Below are 27357 nucleotides of genomic sequence, written 5' to 3'. Positions count from 1 at the left end.
TTTACATTAGTAAGTAATGTGCATTTCTGCAAGACCATCACTTTGGAACCACACTAGGGCTCAAAAATTAGCATATCACGGATCCCTCCTTCAGGCATTTAAATTTACAAAGGAAATAAGATGGGTCTTCTAGCTCATAGGACTTTCATAGCTAAAAGGTAGAACTCTCTCTGCAGCTTCAGTAGCAAAATTACATTTTTTACATGGCAAATTTTCAGATTCACGATGAATGAGTGTGTAGGCAGTTGAAAATTTCATATTGTAAGTAGGATAATATTGTCAGCATTCCATTAATTGTTTCTCCCAATTGGCTGACACGAGCTAAAAACTTTAATCACTAATGAAAATTCATTAAAAATGTTGTTGACAGATTCATTGAATTTAACTTACTCAGGTACTTACTCCCTGCAGAGGAATCCAATACTCAATATATACATATCATTCCCAGGCAAGATTTTGTTCTAATCAAATATGGGTCAATCTACTTCACTCTCATGCTATAGTTGTATATGCATTTCTGTCTGAAACTAAATCTGCCAATTTTGTCATATATATCATTTGGTGGTAGGATTTCACTGACAGCCAATTTTTCAAATGTCACAAAAGCAAATTACAGTTGTTTTCTATCACTGATGCCAGCCTTGCTTTTGAAACTGATTTTCGATAGTGTGTTTTATGAAATGCTACAGTGAACTGATGAATTCTGAATCTATCAGTAAACATGTTGTACATTCACTACTTGTGTTGGTGGTAAGTATATATAAATAGCTATTTAAGAATTATGTAAGAATACAGGCAGACTGTTACACATACAGTTGCACATGTCAACAATAGAGGTTTGCCCTCTACTGAACTGTGGAATATTGTTCTCTCACTGGTAAACTGCCTCACTCTGGACACAATGGAAGATACATAGATATCAAAATAAATCGCATAATATGTCTAAAGAAAACACATCAGTGATGGAGGTCTTCTAGTGACTGTACTCTGAGTTGAAACTTTGCGTGGTTTCCCATGCACCTTCATGGCAACCGAGAGTCTGTTCATGTTACTGATGCTGCATTCCTCCGCACTCCTCTGAAGCGAGTGTTTCCTCTGGGATGAAACTGGCAGGGGACGGAAATTTTGTCCTCGTATGACAATGTTAGCAACCTGGGTCCGTGACCGGAGATTCTTAGGGATGGCAAAGACGTCCTTGATCAACACTGATGACGAGCCACGTAAACTGCGTGTTCTGTGTCTTGTCCTTGTTCGCAGCTTGGGGCTGTGACTCCTACGCCGCTGACCCAGGATGGGGAATCCAGAACCTTGCAGCGCCCTCAGTTCCCTGCTCCTTGGGAACTTTTCCTGCAGTTTTTCTACATCTGTCATCTCAACATCGTCTTTTGGAGCAGTATCAGCGGGGGCGGGGTTCATCGCAATGTCTTCAATCCTTATCTCCTTAGTCTCGTACTCTGGCTCGCAGACGATTGCCGTGTCCAGCTGTAAACACAGACAGCTACCGAAATAGTCATACAACTCAGAATACCACTCAGCGACACTCTTCTTGATTTGTTTCAACTTTGCCGCACCGTTCACAGCAAAGGTGGTACTTGATCCAAGCTGCAAAAGATGACTAGCTGTTCCGAAGGCAAACTCCGTTTGGTCAGGGCCAGGGCTCTGACTCGGAGAACTATTGCCACTGGCTTGGTCAAGTTCACTGCTTTCTTTCAGTTTGTACTTGAGGAAGTGTTCTGCTGCCAACTGAAAAGAGAGGAGTTTTCTGTGAATTTCCAGGCAGAAGGGGTATTGGCCTCAGAGACAGATTTTCAAACTCAAAAAGGTTACACAAGATTTCCTCACATTTGTCATCATGGGTATCATTTACAATGCAGCAGTGATGAAATAGTGGCTGTACGTTGTACAGTGTTGCTGTTGTTGTTGGTTATTGTTTTCTTGAGAAACCTTTGCATCATGAATGTTTACCAAAGAACTGTATTTTGAGGGCACACATTCATATATTTATCAAATCTAAAAATATTGTGAAATTTTAAAATGGTTTCCTGGTTATTGTTTAATGGCCAGTTTTCTGTATCAACTCTTGGATAACCCAATTGCCAGTGTTATCAATAGGTAATATTTTTATATTATCATTTAATGCAAATTCAAAACAACACTTGCTCTCTCTCTCTCTCTCTCTCTCTCTCTCTCTCTCCCTCCCTCCCTCCTGATATGGAATAGAAATTAGAATACAAAGCAATATGCATAAAACTTACCAGTATAGCTCCATAAACTTTGTGTCCATCTTCTTTGACCTGCGTATTTGAAATGGATGTATCTTCTAGAACTGTCAGCAATGTTGGCCAATAGCTGCTGAGCTGAGGCAGTAAAACATCCTCTATAGCCTAGACAAAATGATATCAGATCAACAAAAAATGTTACTTCTAAGAGAAGTGAACACACATGTCAAAAGGGATCCAAGTTTGTCCAATAAACACATCAAATACTTGTACAAGCAGTATCTGTTAAACATTGAAGAGAAACTGAGTATTACAGATGCTGGCTTTCCACTCATCAGCGATCACAACATATAAATGGGTTCATTCAAAGGAGGAAAACACTGATCTCCCTGACATGGGTTCTGTAAAGTTTGATTGATTGATTGAAGGCAGGGCTTACACTTAGAGCCATGCGGTGCGGCTCACATAATGAATTTCAATGTATGAACAATAGTTGCTGAAAAATTACCTTAGGTCCTAGAGCTGTGAGTCCAACAACCGCACCATAGTGTGAACAAAGTGGCCTGGCGGCATCAAGGAGCACTTCTTGGAATGTGAGGTACAGTTGATGACGGAGATTGTTTACTGAGCTGTTGTAAGTTCTGAAAAGACACCCCAAATAACATTTATCATCAATTAAAAACAGCATCATGTGTTGAGACTAAAAGATGTTGCTGGTTCATGATAAGAGAGGAGGCCAAAAAGATGTCAGGTTGTTTCAAAATTTTCAAGATTTTGTTAAGTAGATAAGGTTTCACTTCTCATAAACTACCATTGAACATAAGAACAACAGCTGCAGTTGTAAGAATTATTCCAAATCCTATATCACACATCAGCAATTTACATTCATGAGTCTGTGTTTAAAGGTGAGAAACCTTTTAGATGTGCAAGCAGATGGCGTCATATCTGAGAGATATTACCTGCATATGTGAGCCAATAGCCTTGCCGCATAGTCTCGAAGAGCCCAGTGATCGTTGAGTGGATTGATGGAGGCTGCAAGAGGTTCCAAGATGCAATACATCACACCAGATACTAACTGGATTAACTGTAACAGAAAAACAAATAAACTATACTATGGGTTTGAACTGATAACCAAGACACAAATGATGCACTGATAAACTCATCTCATCTTCTCTTTTATATGTATCCTTCGAAGATAAAACAAAATATAATGGTGACTGAACCTATGCAATGCAGTTCACAAAGATTCAGAAAGCTAATTCTTAGCTGTGATTTTGATCTTTACCATATGTAAGTGCTTATTCTTCTGACACTGAATAGAGGGCGCTATTCAAGGACTACAACAGAGAGACCTCACTGGACTTTTACACACATATAACTTACGTAGGGTCCTAGATACAGCACAGAATTGTATGTGATTGAGGTCACAATGTGCAGGAGCTTGGTGAGCTGTCCAAGGTCATGGCTGATCCTCTTCACACTAACAGACACAAAGTTGACGAGATACGGCAAGAGAGAAGACACTTTGGAGTTGGTTCGAAGATCATCCAGGGCTACCTACAAGTAGAGAGATGAAGCATGAGAAAGTTCAAAGATCATCCAGGACTACCTATGATAGTGGTAGAGAGATGAAGCAGGAGAAAGTTATCTGTTGAGGCTCTGTATTACAAGAAATATAGCAGCACATATTTAAATATATGCATGAAAGTGTATTTATTTAAAGTCATAATATAAATACTACTCACATTGTCTATCCAAAAAGTAATCAAACAACATAGAGTTTGATGTTCTGATATACATGTACGAAAATCTTGTTTTCATCACTGAATTGTAATAATGCTGCATATTTTGTACTTTTATAAAATCCCTTGCATAGCTCTCTCTCCTATCATTTTACACAAAGTGGACATTATTAAATATACGGCATTTCCATTGAATCTGTAGCCACAGCAGGGATACAAACCTTCATAACTTCTTCATCAGAGCCCAGAATAGCCTTGGTAATATGTTCATAGTATTTCAGTAGGTCATCAGACAAAGTGGGTGCTTGGACATGGCCATTGCGTTTACCTTTAGAAAGAGAAAAATACATGAACTGTTGGTACACAAGTATATTAATTTCCATAAAAAGTTCACTGAAAAGACATCTCATGGTATCATGGGGACCATGATGTTGTATAAAACACACAGAGTCCACTAAAGGGAACTCATAAATTGGAACTTCTTTAATCCTGGACAAAATGAGCCTTTTTTTCATTCTTTCGGTAAAGCTGTTTCAAAGTGGATTTTTGTACCCACCTTGTGCACCAGTCTGTCCTTCCTTAGCCTTCTGAACACCTTCCACTGCAAGCCAATGAGCTGTTGGTGAAATATGAAGTCATGTCACATGTCACATTAGCCACCACACCGTACTGTATATATAACATGTCCACAATGGTGATACATTATGAGACTTTTATGTCAAGGTGCAAAAGAAGAACTTTTTCCATTCTGTATTACTTTGGAGATTTCTTTATATATTTTTACCAGTGATAGATGTCTGTCTATTGAAATTATGCTGATATATCATGTCCTTCCTGTAAATCAATGGGAATCGGAAAATATACACAAACGAGACATCTGTTTATCATGGCATCTTGAATATCTAATTCCCACTGTCATATGGCAAGTCTATGAAAGCCTGGACAGCATAGCCATTGCTTGCTGAAGCAAGCTTGTTTCATGGTTTGAAAAAGAAACACCTTGGTAAGTACACTCTGGAAAGCAAGCTAATACGTATTTTCAAAGAGCAAAGCAAGATAAGAATATTTCATTTTTATCATCAAGAGTTTAAGCCAACATCTAGCTACGTGATATCAACTTCTGGTGTTTTCAATGGATATAACAAGTAAACATGTTGTGCACACTTAACCCATGTCCTAAAGGGCAGATGTCCACACCATTGTAAAATGTTTACTCTAAACACAGTCAACAAAGACTTTGTACCAACGGATATTTATACTTGCCAAAACACAAATAACACAATAATGCACATGATTGTCACATGTACATGCACAGTATGCAAAGATTGAATTCATACATCCATCACTACATACATACATTCCCTATGGACCTATCCATCCCAAGCCAAGCCAAGTCTTAACTCCATCTGCAAAAAATGTGTAATTTTCTTTGGCATTTCTGCTGAAAACAGGTCACCTTCCACTTTATCTTTACGATTGCACCATAATATAGTAAACTAGATTTGATGGCTTGGATGAAGCGGTACCATTTTTTAAACAATTCTCAGTGATAGTTATCCTATTTTCATAATTAGAATTGCACATGGGGCACTTCAATACCGGTTTATCGACCTTGACACTTTGAAAATAGCAATTTGACAGATCTTTTTGACATTTGCGACATAGAAAGAAAAGGCTGAAAGACATCACTAGAACAGGTCTTCCTTGAAAAGATGCAACGACCAACTGTATTTTTGTGATGCATGTAGTGTTATCTTACAACTTAAGACTTGAAATGAAACAACCTCTGGAATCAATGATGTGGAGTACATATAGAATTTAGGGCAATCCTTGGAATGGTATGAACACAACTAGGTAGGTTGAAAACAATAAAGTTTAAAAGTGTAAAGTTTATGGTAATACCCTTCAAGGCAAACAAAGTACAGTAGTTTGAAAACAAGTTTTTGACATCTTGAGATAAATAATGGTTAGAGACCAAAGTTCAAAATGGTACAATGAGTTTTTCTCAGATAGGTAAAGTTTGGTAAATAGAACTCGCTGGGCAGAATTGTTGTACTGTTTACATAAATATTGAAATAACTTACGTCACACTACATACACCAAGATCATATGCAAGGAAACTCTGTTCAACCAATCACGGCCTCACACACTAACCACACCACCATCACACCCATGGATACACCTTCCTACTAATAACAGCCTCACACACTAACCACACCACCCTCACACACATCGACACACCTCTCTTTTCCTAATCACAGCCTCACACACTAACCACACCACCGTCACACCCATGGACACACCTTCCTACTAATCACAGCCTCTTATGGCAGCACCATCTTCATGCTCAGTGAAGGGAAATTTGTATGACGTTTTCCCACTGCACACGTCAACAACAATTTGAGTTTATCTTTCAATTTCCTCCAAAACAATGAATAGTACTGATGATTCAGCCATATTGGCTAATGCCCTCTATGTGACGCCAAGCAGTCAGATTTCAGGTGGACACATACCACATTGGGTCATCTTCTCATCCCCTAGATTTTCTAATAAGAGCATAGCTATTATTTGATTTGTCTTTTTGAACTAGTCTTGCGGAACAAACAAAAGATAACATGCTGACGTAAAATAAGCTGAAATACCAATTCAAGGACACAAGGCATTGTTGATAGGTTACTGGACTTTTGCCCTGTCTACATGGACTGATTTATTTGTGTTAAACACACTTAGATAACAGAAACGGTGTTACAAGAAAATTGAAATCAGAGTTCTTTGTAGCTTAGACAACTGCAATTACCATTCTGCATACCCGGCAAATCAGTCCTTGAATGATATAGAATGAATACTGGACCACCAGACAATATCACACATGTTCATGAAGTAAAAGAATAAAGCTCAGGAGTTAAAGGTAGAATGTACACAGGGATAGGTTTTTCACACACTCAACTTTTTTACATGAATTATCCAGTCTGATTCCTGTGTGGATTCATTTTGAAACCGGAGTTGGAAATGAAGTTTTCACTGATTTGTTTTCTGAAAATCTTAAATTTATGTTTTCTCCATTGATATCATTTAAATTAGGCATAATAATATCTATAAACTTTACGATAAAAATATTACTTATTTCTCTGAGCCCAAAATTTACTTGCCAATCCCTGGTTTTATTCTTAATCATTAAAGAAAATGGTTGAAGTTCCTCTGTGGAAAGTTCTGGCCAAAGTTTAAAACTGCCTGTTTTTAGGGGTATATTTCCTTATTGAGGAATGGAATGATAATACTTTACCTCTAGATTATCATTTAGAATCTTACAAACTGTTCTGGATTGAGCACTACTGTTTTTGTCACATTCTCCATTACATACTTACCCTTGACAATTGTTTTGCCTGCACTGGCAGGGATTTTACTGTCCATGGCAATCTCAGGAAGGTTGACCTCCTTATCCTCTGTGAAATACAAGTCAGCATCTTTGGTCGCCCTGAATGGCAGTGGGTCCTGGGATCCATATCCATATATTGGCTGAAAAAAAACAAAGGCAACTACCTTGTCATTTGTGCTATTCTTTCTCATACAGACATATATCAATCAGAAAATCCACTGAAACGCCAGTATGTTAGCATGTAACAACAATAACAACATTTCATTATGAAAATTTCACTTTTCAGGAATGGCTTTCATCAGTGTTCGAAATAACACCTGTCCGGCAGTCCGAGACTGGTTGTTTTTCTGCAGGACTTGTAAAATAAAAAAGTTACCAGTCCGGCAGACAAGTTGACTTTAGCGTGGGGAGTCTTCTCTAAAACTATGTCTGTTATTTTTTCTCCGGGCTCCCATTCAAATTTTATGGCAAGACAGTTTTCTTTCCCGTAAATTCATCCTACTCAACAGCGCATAACAAAAATACTTAGGCACATAAAAGTAATCGCAGTATCAGGACTGGTAAGTTTTTGGCAGGAGAGGCAACTTTTTGAAGTTACCAGTCCTGGTAACTGGTTGATATTCTCCACAAATTTCGAACACTGCTTTCATGTATACTTACACTGGAGTTTGGTGCAAGAGCAGGGCTCGAAATTAACTTTTTACCCTGGTAGTCCACTTGGGCTACCATTTTCTGAAGTCGGTAGCCCAGCGACAATGTCTGGTAGTCCATGCATATTTTAGTTTAGGGATACTGTACTTGTTCAAGTACAAGCCCTGGTTCAGCAACACAAAAAAGCAGTAAAACTATAGGGGCTTCCACTCGAGAAACCCCATGTTATGCGTCACGAACTAAATTTATGCTAATTTATGTACATTTCTAACTCTTTCAATCACTTTCAAAATCGGCTTATACATCCAAAGAACTTGTAACTTGAGTAAAGAAAAACAAAGAAAAATATATTTTTATGATCTTTATGAACTGGTATGCCTTGTTACAACCGAGTCTCTCCATACAGACTGTAATTGATACTGATCGACAACCATAGATAAAAGACAGCGCAACTCAGCCACGATTTCCAAGCTTGTCTGACACAGTGTTTTATATTACTATTTCAAATCAAACTGATAACACAATCTCTGAATACAGAAGTGGCACTTTTGTGAAATTTCAGCATCAAAACCCCAAAACTTGACACAACGTCTTGTATGCTGACGATCAACAGCATAGTGTGAACTGGCATGCAAAGACTGCACACGGAAAAGCAACTCAACATTCTGGTATCAAACGCTCTGCATCTTGTGAAAACAATAACATAGCAGTGAAAATTGTAATAGTCGCCAGGTAAAAAACTCTTCACAGATGAAAGGATAATTGCTTCAAACAAATGAAACTGCATGTTGACTGCATTCAGCTCGTCCCAAAGTGACGGGCATCGCACGTCAAGCATTTGTCCCAGGCTTTGGTAGTCCGTGTAGGCTACCATTTCATGCACTTTGATAGCCCCAGGGTAAAGTTGGTAGTCTGTGGACGCGGGACTACCGTTAATTTCGAGCCCTGAAGAGTAACTATTACTTGAGGGTTAGATCAAAAAGGAATATGGACGATGAAATATCCCATTGTCTAAACTCCACACGCATTACTTTGCCGAAAACACTAACCTCTACATCAAGCCACTTCAGAGCTCTGTTAAAGTCTTCACTTGTAAGCTTCTTTCTCTTTGCATGCTTCATGTATTGAGAGCTTGCCTGTAAAGATAAGGAAAGGTAACAGGTGGAGTCTGCAAACTGGCCGGACAGTACCGTGCAGTGGTTAAACTTTCAGTATTCAAGTCTTTTTCTTGTTGATAGCATGAGATGTTGTTTTTGCTAGGATTTGAATATTGCAAATGCTTTGAGTAGTCCACAAGCTAATGTAAACTTACATCAAATAATAATTACAAACTAACTTGATAGAAACTGCGGACAACACAAACGATGCTAACACTGATGATGATGATGATGATGATGATGATGATGACACTGATGATGATGATGATGATAATGATGACAATGACGACGATGACGATGATGATGACATTACATTGGTGATAATGGTGAGTGGTATTTGTTTGTGTTGCTGAAAAGGTGTCACAACAAAGTGAAGCACTTTCTGTAGTTTATTTCATTTCCTGGAGGCAGCATGCAGAGCAGCGAACGAAATGACACACAATAGGAGATGATGATGAAAAAGGGATAGGGTGTAGCAGAAGCCAAGAGGCAGCTGAAACACAACAACAGTAATATGGATGTACCGTGTACATCGTATGTGTACACACATTGAAATGGTACATGTTTACACGTGGAGATGTGAAACCAACAGTGGCCTGCACTGGTACGCGCGGTACCAGCGTAACGGTGCTAATCTGCAGCTGCTTTATTCAACGTAGTCTCTGTATTACCTGAGTGGCTTGCCTGAGTCTGTAACAGACGTCTTCAGCCAATAGTACTGCAGCGTCGTCTGACAGCCCATCGACTCCCGCGGATTCAGCGTACATCTTTACGGACTCCTTGGTAATTTGGGCGAATTTTCGGGGCTGATCCTCACCCATGTCGGAAATAGGGTACAATGACTGACTCTCAGTTTCTCGTTTATCAGTCTGGATTGGTCATGAGGCATCAAACACAACTTACAAAGGTGATATGTCTTTGTCATAGAGTTTGCGGCACCTGTGAATGAACATGACAGCCGCCATTTTCTTCCGTACATTAGTTGTACCAGAAGATCAATTTAACCTCGTTCGCGGACGTCGTTTCAATCAGCTACCAGCTGCAAGGCCGTATACAAGCCTCGGTTTCGAGGTACATGTGATCGTATCGCAAGTGCTCCCTGATTGCAAATATGACTGGAGCTTCTTGCGAGACATATTTTGTATCCCTGGAAGCACACTATAAAAAGCCATGAAAATAAAGAAATTGCACCATTTTAACGTTACTCATTGCTGGAAGTCATTCACAATTTATGAAGCGATTGTGACTTAAGCTTATCTTCTACAGACCAATTTTAATGATTCAAAACACCCTTTTTCATATTAACTTATCACTGGTGCTTCTTGCGAGGCATATTTTGTGTCCTAAGAAGCACACTGTTAAAAAGAATGAAAATATAAAGAAATTACACCATTCACATTTGTGTCTTATATTTTACAGACCACCTTTAATTTAAAAAAAAAAACACTTTTTCCTTTTATATTCTGTCTGGTGCTTGTTGCGAGACATATTTTGTGTCCCTAGAAGCACACTGTAAAAGGACATGAAAATAACGAAATCTTACCATTTTAACAAATTGACGAAATCACTTCACATTTTAACCACCTTTAACTCAAAAAACCCTTCTTCCAATTATATTATGACTGGTGCTTCTTGCGAGACCGTGTATCCTCAGAAGACATTCAACATACATAGAAAAACAATTTAGGCCTAAAATCGTTTCCAATGCTTAGGAAAGTCGTTTTCCTTACAATGTGTTTTAATCCCGTGTTTTAATACATGTTAAAAATTATCGAAATCTACGAGCACAACCAAATGAAGTATCTCAGAAATATTGAAGTGCCGCAATGCTTAGGGACCGTTCAGTTTTTACGGCCGGGGGGCGGCAAAATCCGGGGAGGGTATCGTAATTTTGGAATCCGCGAAGGGGGAAGGGGGTCACCACATTTTCAAAAACATAATACCTACTATAAAATTCACTTTATGCCATGGCCATGATCGACCCTCTTTACCGGCGGGCCGCCTGCGGCAAACCCCTACAATAAATTGACTGCATGTATTACCTCATGACCATCTTAACGGCCAGACGCCTTCAGCGGCCCTGTCCAGTAAAGTTTACTTTATGCAATGGCCATGATTCACCCTCTTTACTGGCGGTCCGCCTGCAGCGGCCCACTGCAATAAATTGACTTTATGTAATACCCCATGACCATCTTAACGGCCGGACACCTTCAGCGGCCCTGTCCAGTAAAGTTTACTTTATGCAATTGCCATGATCGACCCTCTAAAGGTGGCCCACTAGAATAAAGTTGACTTTACGTGATGGCCCATGACCCTCTTAACCGGAGGGCTACATTTGGCGAACCACTCCAATAAAGTTTACTTTATACAATGTCCATGGACATAAGTTGTCTATGGACATGAAGTTCAACATTGCCGTACAGTCGTCCTAATTAACAGACGTGATGTAGGAAAACAGAAGATTAAAGAATTAAGTCAGCAGTACAGCGCTGAACGAGTTCATCATTTTAAACCTTCAAAACAAAAGAAAATACGTACTGTAGAATCCTTGATTCATACACAACCTTCTCTGGAAACAAGATATCATCAGCAAAAAGCCCTGTTAGACAGTTTTCAGAAACTTGATACCAGAGGTGGAGTTATTCGTTCTCGTTTTCAACAGCTCAATGAATCTGCTACTATAATTCACAGTTTTTCTTATCTCTCGAAAAATATAAAGGAAATCGTAATCCTTAGCTCATTTTCAACATGAAGATCATACAACTACAGAAAATCAGAGAGAAATTTGTCAGCTTACTCGCCAGTTTTAGGGACTGGTCAGTTTCTTCAGCCTGGGGGGCGGGGCTGTGGATTCATTCCTGTTATTGACTTTGGTGATGGGGGGGGGGGGGGTCACCATGTTTTTGATATGCCCAATAGGGGGGGGGGGTCAGTGTGTTTTTGAATTTCGACACAGGCTCATCATTGCCTAAAATGCATCTTGTCAGCCACAAATTTCATCATTTAGTTGCATTTTTCGGCGCGCCCTTCGGGCGCGTAACTTTAATAATCAGACATATTTTCAGCACGCCCAACTTTAACATATCAGGCATACATATATCAGAGATATCTGTATGTTCAATATTTTTCAGCGTGCTCTTCGAGCACATAACTTTAATATATCAGACATTTTTCGGCACGCCCTTCCTGTGGATGACTATTATATACAAGAAATATATATCAGAGGTATCAGGATGTTTCATATTTTTCTCCGCGCCCTTCGGGCGCCATACTTTAATAAATCAGAGATATATGCCAAAGGTATCTTGATGTTTGCTAAGTGAAAGTGTACCATTATGAAATCTGCATTTCATATGAAAAGCATGACAAATTCCTCATACTTTTCTGTTCTCTGTATGAGAATTCAGTATGAGAAAGCAACATGCACAAATATTTCACAATATATATTTGATAAAGTGACTCATTTTAGAGATAAAAAGATGACAAGATATCTTTTGTTGTCATTGATGCAACTGTTTTCCTTTGTGTCTCAGGTTTTCTGTAGAATGATGCTTTTTTATGACCAAAATGCCAGTTAAAAAGGCAGTTTTGTCATTATTAGCTGTGCTTTTATGGTTTCAATGTTACAAGAAAAGGTAATCTCAGACACTGCACACATCAGATTAAGCTAAAATGCCTCTCTATGGCTCCTCAGGAGATTTAATTGGATGGCTGGTAAGTCTTAACACCCATCAAAATTTCTGATTTACTGATTTTTCCTCTTTATTATTAATGATTGACATCCATTTCTGTTCAGGACATCTGGTTAAGCATCGAAAATGTGAAATACATTCACAACTCATTAAAAATGTACTGTATTCAAACTTCAAGATTGACACTTTGAAATTCCTATCTTACACAACTGACATGTCAACAATTTCATTAAAATATAAATGTATGTAATATATATATATATATATATATATATATATATATATATATATATATATATAATATATATATATACCGTATATATATACCGTATATATATATATTTTATGTCCACCTTTTGTTTTACAGTTGTCGCATGGGGGGGTCACCCTGTTTTCAAAATTGGAATGGGGGGTCAGCCACTTTTTGACGTCGGCAAAAAATAATCCACCCCCCGGCCGAAGAAACTGACCAGTCCCTTATCAAAATCTTTTTAATGCTGAGCCTGTTTCACCTGAAGCACAAAATACATTGCTTCATGATCTCCCTCAATTATCTGCTGACAAAGTTACTCTACTTGATGAACCTATTACTCTTGATGAGTGCACGTTTGCACTCAAGAACATTGCAAATGGTAAAACACCAATTGTTGATTGCATACCTTGTGAATTTTATAAAAAATTCTGATCTATTCTAGCGAAAGATTTCCACCAGGTTTTTCAACAGTCAATTTCCAATGGCCATCTTCCAACGTCCTGTCCTAGAGCTGTTGTCATACTCCTTCCTAAACAAGGTGATAACTCTCTCCTCAAGAACTGGCGACCTGTCTGTTTGCTTTGCTCTGATTATAAGATTTTCACTGAAGTCTGGTAGTCTCGTCCGTGTTAGTAGTTCCCTTACTGCTCAACGTTCATACGTGGTATAGGCAAGGTTGCTCCTTGTCTGGCTAGCTTTATGCAATTTTCATTGAACCTCTTTTACACAAAATTAGACAAGATGACAGTATTCACGGTGTCACTATTCCAAAGTTAGGTGATCGTATAAAATGTAAACTTTCAACTTATGCTGATGATAAAAATATTCTTGTTCCTCGTAATACTGATTTTTTAAGGTTAACATATTGGTTTTCCGTCCACGAGCATGCCAGTAATGCAAAAATTAACTATCGCAAGTCTCAAGGTCTTTGGGTTGGCTCTTGGCGTGGGCGTACTGATCATCCGCTTGAATTTTGTTGGAATAGCATTGGTCTCACGGTCCTAACAGTAGTGAGTATTTAAAAACTGGATTTATTGTGTCAATAAGATTGACAATAAGTCATCATGGTGGAATACATATGCTCCTGCTATGTCATTCCAGGGCCGTGTCATTGGAATAATCTGCTTGCTGTGAACAAACTCCTCCATCGTTTAATTTGCTTCTGCCCTCCTGCTTTTATCATCGATGAAAATAATTTCTTGATTTCTTCTTGCAAGGAAAACATTGGTTGCCAACTCAATCAGTTTTTGCTCCATTGAAGTTGGGAGGGCAAAATCTTATCGATCTCTTTTCACGGTTATCTTCAAAGCCATCTGTATTCAGGTGTAGATCATCCTTCATTTTTATTAGGTGATTCTAATTTAGAAGTGTACACCTCTCAACTTTTTATAGTCATTCAGTCTGTTCCAGAATTTCTACCTAAATTTTATCTTGAGCAATTGAAAATCTGGAAGTCATGTATTTTCCTGAGAAAAGGTGGGCACCTTTCAATCAAAGACATTCTCAATGGAGCCCTTTTTTAAAAATGATTGTGTTCGTTTTTCAAATTCTCTCGATAGCACTCTTGTTAATCTCATTATAAGTGCTGGTATTAGAAAAGTTGGCGATTTTGTTGACCCTTTCAAAAAACTTGGCGCTCCCCAAGCCATTTTAAAAACATTGTTTCTATTCATAACGATAAAATTTTAAAAAATACGGCCAAGATTTGTTTTGTAAAAAATGTGATCTAAACAGTGGTCAGACAATTCACATCTTGTTTAAGAAATTTTTGAGAATGTGATCAGTAAGTTGAGTTAAAATGGTATTCATTTTTCATTGAATTATCTACAAAAACTTGGAATTGGAATATGTAAAACACAAAAGGGAACCAAACATTTTCAAGTTCCCCCCCTCCTACAGGTAGAGCAAAATTTTCAAGTCCCCCCCCTCTACAACCCCAAAAATTTTCGAACCCCCCCTGAATTCCTCCAGCCCCCCCCCCTCCATCATTTTTTGTGAACGCAGCCTTACCGCCGACCTCCGCCATGTCGTATAATGACAAGAGCATGCGTGCGTGGCTCGCCATGGCTTATTTTAAAATGACAACTCGCTTGTTAATTTCCACACTAATACAGCCAAAACACAACTCAGACACTAAACACACCAAAGCAAATACAAGACGAGATGGCTGATGTGTGAAGCCACTTTCCCTTTATTACACCATGACCACTATGTTCAACATCATGTATTTCACGTTGAGCGGCTTGCACCAGCTGGACAATACGCTCACTACACATTCCAATGATTTTCATCAATGAGTTATGTTAAAATGGTGAAATGTCTTTATTTTCGTATATTTTTACGGTGTGCTTCTCAGGATGCAAAATATGTCTTGCAGGAAGCACCAGTCATGATATAACAGGAAAAAGTTTTTTTGAATTAAATTAGTCTGTAGAAGATAAGTCACAATTGCTTCATAAATTCGTGTCTTTTTAGTCCCCACGGACACCATCCAGGGGGACTGATAGGTCTGGTCATGTCCGTGCGTGCGTGCGTCCATTAACGCAGATATCTCAGATATGGCTGGTGCGATTTCATTTAAACTTGGTACAGAAATTACTCTTTATGTTATACATATGCACGAATATTTGTTTTGTGATCCGATCTAATGTGGCCGTGTGACGAACGTTTTATTAGAAAAGCGGGGACTATGTCATTGACAATGACTTTTTGAAAAAGAGCTCTATTTCTAGAGCAACAGCACTAAATTCGATGAAACTTTGTAAAGATGTTCATCACTCAGAGCTCTAACAGCACACGGTCAGAATTGCCTTAATTAATTGCTAATTTGCATATTTGATTAATTTTTCTAATGAAGGTGATGTTTAGAAATACTGCAGCAAATTTGATGAAACGATTCAAATCTTTAGCACACAGTCTTATAATAGTGTACAAAGACACTTAGCAGTGTCATTTGAATTAATTGCTAATTTGCATATTTAATGAACTTTCCTATTTAATAGGCTTTCTCCAGAATCATCATCAAATTTGATGAAACATTGTACAGATGTTGATCTCTCAGTACTTTAATGCTGTGTAAAGACATTAAGCAGTATCATGTCAATTAATTGCTTGTTTGCATATTTGATGAACTTTCGTAATTAGTGTGATATGTCTAGAAATGCTGTATCAAATTTAATGAAACGTGGCACAGATGTTGATCTTTTGGTGGTGTAATGGCGCGCATAGATATGTAGTGGTATCATGTCAATTAACTGCTTATTTGCATATTTAATGAATTTTCGTAATGTTCAGTATCGTAATACTGTGCGAAGAAATTAAGTAGTATCATGTCGATTGATTGCTAACTTGCATATATGATGAACTTTCATAATTAGTATTATATGTCTAGAATTGCTTCATCAAATTTGATAAAACGTGGTACAGATATTGATCTTCCAGTAGTTTTATGGCATGTAAACATAAGTAGTAGTATCATGTCAATTAAGTGCTGATTTGCATATTTAATGAATTTTCGTAATTTGGCTGATATTTCGAGAAACGGTTCATCAAATTTCATGAAACTTGGTACAGATGTTGAGCTCACATTGCTTGAACATTGAATAGAGACACTATACAGTGTCATGTTAATTAATTTTTACTTTACATATTTAATGAACTTTGATTTGTCCAGAAACGCTTCATCAAATTTGATTAAACTTTGTTCAGATGTTGATTTAACAGTGCTGTAATACAATTCATTGACACTTATGGTTAACGGTATCGTTTATGAAATGTGGAACATGTGATAATCTGTCTGTGTTATAATAGAATGCAAAAATTTTTGGCAACATCCTATCGATTTAATTACTAATTGACTTATTTAATGACCCTTTGTAATTACGTTGGTAGCCCACATTGGTTTTACGTGTTCACCACCATTGAATTCATCTTTAATCACAGACCCAATTAATGAACAGAATCTTCTCCAAGGACTTGTAATCAAAGTACCCATTAACAAGTAGGGATTGTGTCATCAACGATGACTTGTTACAGTGTGCTTCGAAGGATATACAAAATAAGTCTCACAATAAGCACAGTCATAATAATAAGGGGGTTTTTTGAATTGAAAGTAGTCTGTAGAAGATAAGTCACAATCGCTTAATAAACTGTGAAAGAATTTCATCAATGAGTTACGTTAAAATGGTGCAATTTCTTTATTTTCATGTCTTTTTCAAGTGTGCTTCTAAGGATACAAAATTTGTCTAACAAGAAGCACCAGTCAGAATATAAAAGGGAAAAGTTTTTTTTTTCAAATTAAAGGTGGTCTGTAAAAGATAAGTCACAATTGCTCAATAAAATGTGAAAGAATTTCATCAGTGAGTTACATTAAAATGGTGCAATTATTATATTTTCATGTTTTTAACAGTGTGCTTCTAAGGATACAAAATATGTCGCGCAAGAAGCACCGATCATGTTTGCAAACAGGGCCAAGGGAGCACATGGGATACGATTACATATACCTAGAAACCGCGAGGCGAGGCTTGCGTATACAGTAGAAACTCGAAGCGCGAGGTCGCGAACGAGGTATGCTTTCCATCGGTTAATACAAATTTTATAAGCGGCCATCAGTGGGGGGGGGGGGGGGGGGGGGGGCAGTAGGGAACGGACTTAACCATTTTTATCAAGGGGAGTGTTGAACTTATGCAGCACATAATTTAATTTGAATGACTGATAAATGTCTTGCTGCACTTTTAATTATGGTTTAATTTTCTTTTTATTTTAATTGAATCATGCCTTTCCAAATACGTTCTCAAATTTTATAACCCTGTGAATATATACATCTTAGTTCTGGAAGGGTCGAGTCTTGAATGAGTTCAATCACAAGGAGTGATATGCTATGAGTCGAAACCCTTGGGTGACCTCTTCAGCTCGCAGCTGTCAGAGCACTGCACATCGCACGTGCAAGACGTGTACAGGCTAAAGAGCCCCTGTATCCCGGCATCTGCCCTCGTACATACCGCCTGGGTTGCTTTTACCGTCATCACAATCAGCTATAGTAATCCAGCCCCAACAACAGCATCACTGAATCCACATCTGCTGCAGTTTTCAACTCTTCTTATACCAGCACGTTTGTCGCTGTGCGGATTCCGCTCAGTAATAGAGCCCGGGTCAAAAGACAGTTATACAGCTACAGGGCACCTTTCAAGTTTAAGGGCGGGGAGTCCACGTTTTCAGTACACTACACTACGTACGCTGTTTTCGACGACTTACTACTATACTACTGACGGTCGGAACTTTATCCCGTGATATTGTCAGGAGACAGATAACAGAACCAGAAGAACTGGTAGGAAAACAAGGTAACACTTTCCATTAATTTACAATACATGTCAACTTCGTTTGATGTTTGTACTTACATGTAAATTGTAGGATGTTTACCACTACTATTGGCACGAACGCAAGTGCCACGAGTACAACCTTCATTGTGACAGTGTCTGACATATGTGATGTAATCAGCAAAAGCACGTTTTGCCAGTTGAAAGTAGCATGGGCATAAACATTTTACACCGACGTACACGTACTTCGTAACGCAACTATCATTGATCAACTGTGCAGTCTGTGGTCGTGTGGACGAGTATGTGTACGTACATGTCTACACAGTGTTGCCCTTTGTGATTAGGTAACTTTCTCCATCAATGCAAACATTGTAAAAATGCTAGGACGGCGCCCACCCCAAGGCCGCAAAGTGTTCATATGTTTGCCCGCTGATATTAGTAATTACTGTATGCTGTAAGCTTCTACAATATTCCCAGCCACATAGAAAATCTGATGCTCTCCATTGCACCCTGCAACAGATTTCCATATCGCTACTTTGTCATGGACACAGGCGTGGTTCAGTATATGTATACCACATTGGCAACTCCAAGCGTCCGTCGGATGGGTGACGTGTCGAAATTTCGTTTTGATTATACGGTAATATTAATTCAAATGAGAGTTTCAGCCCATCATTACTTCGAGTTCAGGTTCACCATAATAAATCATCACAATGTTGTTGTTAATACAATTCGTTTTGCAGTGACCATCTTTGTGCATGTCAATGAAGTTTAAGTTATAGTTTACTTTTGGTTTATTTTGATATGTGACAGGGAAATAGAACTGCACCAAACTGTTTTAAAAAAGATTCTTGAAATCTTTTAGAAGCTGTTTATGTGATTCTATCGAGATATGTAATGGTAGCTCAAACCCCCGACTGGGACCACCAACTGGAACTGAGTTGGCTCAAAATGCACTCCAGGACCAATCCCAGCTCTTTTCTGGGACTGGTCCCAGTTTGCTTCCAGGACGTGTTCCTTTACACACACACACACTTATGGTCAAAACCAATGACCTAAATCTGTTTTCACTCATATTTCCATTTCTCGTCATTTTTGTGAAACGCTGTCGATGCAGTTCCTTGTAGATGGCAACGAAGACTATGCAGTCTCGAGAACTTCTCAATTTCAATCTCCTTATTCATACAGAAAAACACAAAACCAATAAAACTCAGTATTAGTCACTAATATCTTCAAAATTTGAATAATGTAATACTTGCAAAATTAATCCAATTGTATTGTTATTAAAATATGTTCTGAACTTACATTGCTGGGGTAAGTTAGGTTTGTTCTGGTGAATTTGCCGACTTTGTACGCAGTTGCGGTCGGGCATTATACCTCTGTGGTGTTTTGATATCAAACGATTAAATTTACTCATTGAGTCCTGCATTGTGATTCGCTGATAAGGGTGACACACCTCCAACACGCCTACGTGTAAGGACACACAAATCCCCCATCAACATGGTGTCAGCTGTGATATTGTTTTGATTATTGTGGTTATTCCCCGGAAAGGCTTTATAGAATATAATCTTTTCATAGCTAACTACGTAGCAATTCATAAATGACTTCTGGGAAAGTTTTGTTGTGTTTTGGATTACGTTGTTTATGTGACCTAAAAATGTGCATGTGCCAACTCAATTAATCTTGAAGGCGAGTGACCTTGTTGTAACATCACAGTTTTGTAAACATGTTTTCTTAACCTATACTTTAGCATAAGGGGCCTTATCAATAGTAATCTGGCTCATTCTGATGTCAAATTTGTTTCATTATCAAATGTTTGAGCAGACAGGTATGTGTGTAACTTTTTCAGAACCAACTTGCAACAATAATACCCTAACCCTATAGGTCAGACATAGGTCAAATTATCCGTGGTTTGGTACTTTTACTGTAGGAGTTGCTATATGTTCATGCGCGCAACTGTTCTAGTCAAGAATAAAGTATGCATTGTGTGTTCAGTTTCAATGCGCCCAAGAAATCACGTCATGGTAGTACAATACTACAAAGAAAACCAACGTGTACAAGTGTATATAGGAATACACATATTTCTGTGAGTGTTTTGGTGCATGAATGTTGTTTGTTCGTGTCCTTCTTTATGGATTTCTTTGTTTTGCCCATTAATGAAAGAAAACGATTGATGTTAGGGTACTTTGTGTCCTTCTTGATTTAGATAAAATATGTACAATCTGAGATATCAACGTCAGTATTGTTGACAATTATACAGCCAAATTTCTGTCAACTGCAAATGTATAATGACTCAAACACAATGTGTAATATATTGACTGTTAATGTGTAATTAACTTAAAATGTTACTTTTGTGATTGGTCTATTTTGATAGTTGAAGTCACTGTAGTACCTAAATCTACACTGAATCTAGTGGCCAAATATCTATTCTGTATCTGACCATCAGTCTTGTAAATGTTGATTTTGACACCGCCTCTGCGCATCGAATTTACTACATATTTACCCAGGATTCCAGACTTCAAAGATGTGGTCTTCAACTGCACAGTGTTACCTAGCAACCTGATGAGGTTTGTGCCAGTCGTGCCTGTCCACCAGGTCGTACCACGTGATCATCTCATGTAAGACATAAGTGACTTGACCCACTGACCCAATAAATCCACAGATTACCCTATCTGATTAAAATCATATGTAGAGTACAGCGACGTCTACTTATGCGTGCGCGGTATTCTCTTGCTGTCGCAATAGGACGCGGTATTCTCTTGCTGTCGCGTGAGGCGACAGGAAGAGAATACCGCAACGTCTACTTACGCGTATGTGGTATTCTCTTGCTGTCGCCTCAGGCGACAACAAAAGAATACCGCGTATGTGTAAGTAGACGTCGCCGTACTCTACATCTGATTTTAATCAGATTGCAGATTACTGAGAGGGGGAGGCAGTGTCTGCTATGCGAGTACAAGTGGTTAAACTTTGACCATTTATCAGGAGTTCATTGACCATAATGTACTAGGTCATGAGATTGCTTTTGAAAATTTGTGCATAGCAGCAGGTATTAGACAAGGAGACAGTGCTAGTTATTTATATTATGATTTATGAAGTAATTTATGTGAAAAGAGGACTGCAAACTTTTACCTATTTGTGCATGTCTTGCCCTTGCCTAGACCCTATACTTCGTTTACGGCCTCCTACTCAGTGGGGTCAGATGCATGGAGGCTGTAAGCGAAGTATAGGGTCTAGGCAAGTCTTGCCCCGAACGGAACTATACAAGTTGCCTTTAGAGAAATAGGTAAAGAAATAGTGAAAGATAGTGTGTGTGCTCATTGTACTGGCTGGAAAGTCTATCATAATGTTTAAACAATAAAGTACAAAGGTAGTGTCAAATTTTTATAAAAAATTATAGTGAGAATTAGTTCAACTACTACGAAATGATCACATGAGAGAGTTACAGCACAGAGGTGTCAATTGGACGACAACCAGAATCCTCTTAACTAGGGAGTTCCTTCCTCTGTTGGAAAAAACCCAAAACCAGACCAAACAATTATGCATTGACATTTCACTGTTACCATGCAGCCCAAGTATGTCATGTTATTTTTCAAATACTAAGCCCAACACATACATCATATACTTAGCCTGACACGTGTAGTAACTAATCTATCGATATGATATACATGTATATGTGATTGTAGTATACAGCATTATAGAGCCATTGGTTGTGTTCATTGTGATAAAATGCATGATATTTAAAATATAAGAATGGTGTTATTATGCCATCACCGACTGTTACGCCAGCGATCATGTTATGTTCTGAAATGCTCCTTTATCAAATATATGTTGAATTTTTTAAACTGAAAACTCTAATATCTAAAGAATTTTACAACTGTCTTAGCATTATTAAGTAGGAAAGTTACAAAATGACACTCTGGAATGTTGTACAAAAAGTAGGCCAGAGATTTGAATGTATTTCTCTAAGTACAGAAATCACCATATAAGAAATTTGCAACCATGAGAGTAACCATGGAAGCAGACTTTACTTATTAGGGCTATCGTGGAAACACTTCCTCTACAGTCGGCGTCGTGTGAGGGTAAAGTTCAATAGTTCATGCAGATTGAAGAGAGACATTAAACCCAAGTGTCGTATGACCTATTAGTACTCTGAAGGTCACCTTGATGGAAAATTGTTTTCATAGCATAGTCGATAGCTGCAGAAGACCATAGTAACAGATTTGAAAATGTCATCCTACATACAAAATAAAGCTTAAAACTGTGAGACACATGCTAAGGAATTGCAATGGAAAATTTGCATGGCCAGAAATGTTTTGTTCTCTTCTGATTGATCCTCCTCACTGTTTTATAGATGTCCTTCACCTTTCATATGGAACTTACCCTTTCACCTTTGACCCCTCATGCAGTGTGCATGATCAGAGGAAGAAAGCTGCGTGGGATGCTCATGGTTTCTACTTCAGAGTATGATTACTGACTGAATCAGTGTGGATGTACAGTACCTACATTTTATTGGTAACAGCACACTTTAAGGAATAGCAAATAAAATATTATATTCAACAAATATAGTAGTCTCAAATCTTTTCCTCAGAAAATTAGTGTTGGAACTACAATAAGCTTATGTTGCATTTTGATACAATGAACAGTTTTAGTGATGTATATGAACAACAATTGATTTTTAATTAGTGAATGCTTGACAACTTTTTTTGATTTGGTATTTTAAATGCATGATTTTTGTCATCAAGTCTTATTCTCAATGCATTGCCTCCAAAATCTGTTCATTTATATAATAATGCAGTTTACACTTAAACATGCTGACGTATTGTGTGTCTCAATGTGCTCTTTGGGAGTAGAACAAGAAATTGTTGTTGACATTAGAAACAAAAACAATGAAAAAAAATCATCAAAAATTACAGTCACTCTTTATTTGACCCTCTACTACCACAAGATTTTCACACAATTATTGATATAACTAGCTTCTAAATTTTAAGAACAACTTTGTTTGTAATGCATGAAAGATTAAGAGTCCTAGATTTATTTATAGGTAATCCGTATTTGTTGCAACTGAACCATATAGATGCAATTGACACGGCTCATCCATGCGTAGTCAAATAGTTTATGTAGTGTCACTAAATCTGTTTCAAATTGAAAAAAAGGTAATTGTACTTGGTTTGATAAATGAAAAATGATTTTTCTTGATTTCCAAGAGAAACTGTACAGAAGGAAATTCAAAAATCTGTTTGATCCAAACGACCTTCAGAGCAGTGAAGCCATGTAACTATTAGTCACATAGTGAGAATCGTGTAATGTGTAACGATTTTGTAATACATTAAACAAGAAAAATTGAAACATTATATTTACTCCGAGGAAACCAGACATCGATAATACCCAGACCTTTGCATTTTCATAATGCTGTGGTTTTATTTCGAATTTCATGGTTGTACAAATTCCAAAGTCTCTAATATGTTGTCTGTTGTACATTCCTGTATCATGTAGAAATTTCACAGTAATATTTCATTATTCCCAATCTATTTTTTATTTTCACCATTTCATTCTTTCTCATCTAATAAGTAATACTTTATGCATTTTTTCAAAAACAGTTTGAGTTTTCTAGATACAGATTTTATTCAAAATAAATGCATGTGACATTATTTTATCTCTCATAAAATTGTAACTGTAAGACATCCTTGTAAAATAATCATGATAAGACATGGATAAAAAAAATCAATATTTTTTATTTGAGTTATGGCTCAGTAGTTTCTGTGCTATGAGATGGGAAGTTATCAAATCCATGTGACCGTGTTATTAATCAAGCTTCCACTATGCTAATTACCTTGGATTACAGTTGTGAGAATTTGATCGATTCTGTGTAATGGCAATTTAATTGCAGTGAAAATGCATCAACTGGCATTTACATATTACAATTTGGTAAACACTGCACTGTAGTAAAGCTAGCACCATGAGTTTTGACTGCCTGTACACTTAAAAGATTCTAGTTTTAAGCTTCACAATTTAATTTAGAACAAGCTATTTATAGACATTCATTTTGTTCTGTTACTCAAAATGTAATACCGCTACAATATTATAGACCAGAACAGATAAATATTACTGGTAGCATGAGATCTTGACAGTTTACAATTTCTGAACCATTTTCATACTGACTCCTAAGTACATCATGCTGTAGATTTGTAATAATTGTGTTCAATATATTTATATTATGAGATTCGTGTTTTTGGCATTTTAAGTAATTGAATCAGTCTATCTAGTGCATTTAGTCCTACAATTTTTGGAAGTTGAATGCAATTATTCATGCATAGCAGCTGTTTCATTGGCCATTGCAAAGACATAATCTGACTAATGGTGTCTTTAACACACTAGAATAATTGCACTGGTTTCACGAAAGACAACTCTACCGTAGTAATCTGTGATTATGCATGCAGTGAAGCAGATGTGATGAATATTGCGCATTTAAAATTAAAAAATGAATTTTGTAATTAATATGAGGAGACAATGAAGACCAGCCTGTGATGTGAAGAGTGTACAATTGAAATACAACACATAATTTGTCATGACTTCTGAGATACAATTTTCACAATACTCAAAAGATAACAATGTCTGCCATTCAAACCTGACAATTTTCAGTTTGTTTTTCACAGTATCTTGCACAGTTCTCTCAAGGAAATTTTCCCTTGTAAAGATTTCATTGGAAAATGTAATATAGAAATCACAGTGGAACGACATCACCAGGGTTACTCAGACAGAGTAATATAACATATCAGGTCACACAAGACAGAGTCTGACACTATTAAATTCCCAGGCAATAGAGCACATGCATGTGAAAGAAACTAACATTAACAATCACTATTAAATCTGAAGGCAGTGAGACAGTCATGTTGAAATCCCATCAATTACCATTTAAAATAGATCTATTTTAGAATTTTGAAATCAACATTACATATTGAACATTTGCGTTCTTCATACAATTGAATTTTCCCCCATAATACTAATTTACATAACAACAACAGCATGAAATGGTAATTTCGTAATTTCCAGAATTTGCTCCGGCTTCTCAGGTCACAATGGTGAACTAACATTTCGAGTGGAAACTGGTAGTAATCATGTGCACATAAAGACTATTGTCAAATCAATGGCAAAACTCTGTTTCTAATGTTTATACCTAATATCACTATGCATAGTCTAATCATTACATATGTCAATATTGATTGTTGTCCAAGGAAAGCATGTTTTAAAGGTAAATTTGATTCTTTCAGTTTTGTGACCTAGTATCAGGACACGGTCCCTCCACAGAGGGACCGTGTGGAGGGACCGTGATCAGGACAAATTAAAGGCTGCGTGTGAACCCTGTTATTTGTTCAGTTATTTAGAAAGAAGTAGCTCTCTGCAATCTAATCGTTGCATGTTGAAACAAGGAGCTCTGTCAATTTTTGGATTTACAATTTTGAAATTTTTATGAGTAATGCATGATCCAGTTCAATGATCTCCGTCCAGTGCCTTCCAGTTATGTGTATCTCAGAAAGTATATGACATTTAGCAGTCATGGATTCAGTATTACACTGTGATGTAATGATGATCTTGCGACTGACTATGAATATTTTTACCAAAAGGCACAATAAGAAACCCTTTATATTTGTTCCATTTCAACCTTTCATCATTAAGCACCGAAATGTAGTGCCACTAGGTAGTATAGAGGGGCGTGGTTTCTAAATTTTTGGTTGGTATAAACAATGATGGTTGATGAAACTTGTGCTGTCTGTGTCAAAGCCATATAATTGTCATATATGCACGCAGAGCTTTTTAGTCCCCAAGGACATCGTCCGGGGAGACTTATAGGTTTGGTGATGTGCGTGCGTGCGTGCGTCCGTCCGTCCGTCCGTTCACGCAGATATCTCAGAGACGCCTGGAGCGATTTCGTTCAAACTTGGTACAAGGATAGTACCCTACCTCATACAGATGCACGTTGATTTGTTTCACAATGCGATCAATTTGGCCGTGTTAGAGGACTTTTTAGTTTTCACGTCCATAGACTTCCATGTATAAGGCAGTCCATAGACTCCCATGTAAAAGGCAGTCCATATACTCCCATGTATAAGGCCAAGAAAAATAAAAATTTAGTTTCTCATCATATTCATATTGCAAAAAGGATGCAGTGACACAGTTTTTAGTCCCCACAGATAAAGTCCAGGGCTTATAGATTGGGTCATGTCGTTCCGTGAGTCCATCCGTGAGTCAATCTGTTCACGCAGATATCTCAGACACTTTGACAAAATATCATGTGACCTTGGTGACCTTTGACCTCAAATATACATATTTGTCCATAACTCAGTAACCACAAGTGCTAAACCTCCCATATATGGTGTGATGGGACACCCTATGACGCCACATTGTACCTCATTAATTATGCATATATCTAATTTTGAGCGAGCCAATAGAGCTCGAGGTCTGATTTTTGGTATATATGGATAACTTAGCAATACAATTTTTTTGACAAAATGTCACGTGACCTTGGTGACCTTGACCTCAAATATACATATTTGTCCGTAACTCAGTAACCACAAGTGCTACACCATTCATATTTGGTTTGACGCCACAAATATGGATAACTTAGCAATACAATTTTTTGAAAAAAATGTCACATGACCTCAATGACCTTTGACCTCAAATATATATATTTGTGCATAACTCAGTAACCACAAGTGCTACACTCTTCATATTTGGTATGATGGGACACCTTATGACGCCACATATTGTACCTTATTAATTATGTACATATCTAATTTTGAGCGAGCCAATAGAGCTTGAGGTCTGATTTTTGGTATATAGGGATAACTTAGCAATACAATATTTTTGACAAAATGTCACGTCATTTCGGTGACCTTTGACCTCAAATATACATATTTGTCCATAACTCAGTAACCACAAGTGCTACACTCTTCATAT

General features: G+C 37.6%; 2 protein-coding genes across 2 annotated transcripts in view; one reads left to right on the top strand and one right to left on the bottom strand.

Moving 5' to 3' along the window:
- Positions 1 to 290: 290 nt before the first annotated feature.
- On the bottom strand, positions 291 to 10203 carry LOC139149812 (TAF6-like RNA polymerase II p300/CBP-associated factor-associated factor 65 kDa subunit 6L). Its single transcript, XM_070721802.1, has 10 exons — positions 9817 to 10203; positions 9038 to 9124; positions 7327 to 7477; positions 4518 to 4577; positions 4183 to 4289; positions 3603 to 3776; positions 3179 to 3303; positions 2728 to 2860; positions 2256 to 2384; positions 291 to 1743 (listed from the first exon to the last, which is right to left on the bottom strand). Exons 1-10 carry the CDS (start codon positions 9964 to 9966, stop codon positions 943 to 945), a joined length of 1917 nt encoding a protein of 638 aa, XP_070577903.1. The 5' UTR covers positions 9967 to 10203; the 3' UTR covers positions 291 to 942.
- An 8083-nt stretch (positions 10204 to 18286) lies between these two features.
- Positions 18287 to 27357, top strand: part of LOC139149811 (pyruvate carboxylase, mitochondrial-like) — a 58389-nt gene continuing 49318 nt past the window's right edge. The window contains 1 exon segment of the mRNA XM_070721801.1: positions 18287 to 18429. The gene's annotated coding sequence lies outside the window, so the exon portion shown is untranslated.

This window comes from Ptychodera flava, chromosome 14, assembly GCF_041260155.1.
Source record: "Ptychodera flava strain L36383 chromosome 14, AS_Pfla_20210202, whole genome shotgun sequence".
NCBI classification, from domain to species: Eukaryota; Metazoa; Hemichordata; class Enteropneusta; family Ptychoderidae; genus Ptychodera; species Ptychodera flava.
This window is presented reverse-complemented; position numbering and strand designations above follow the sequence as displayed.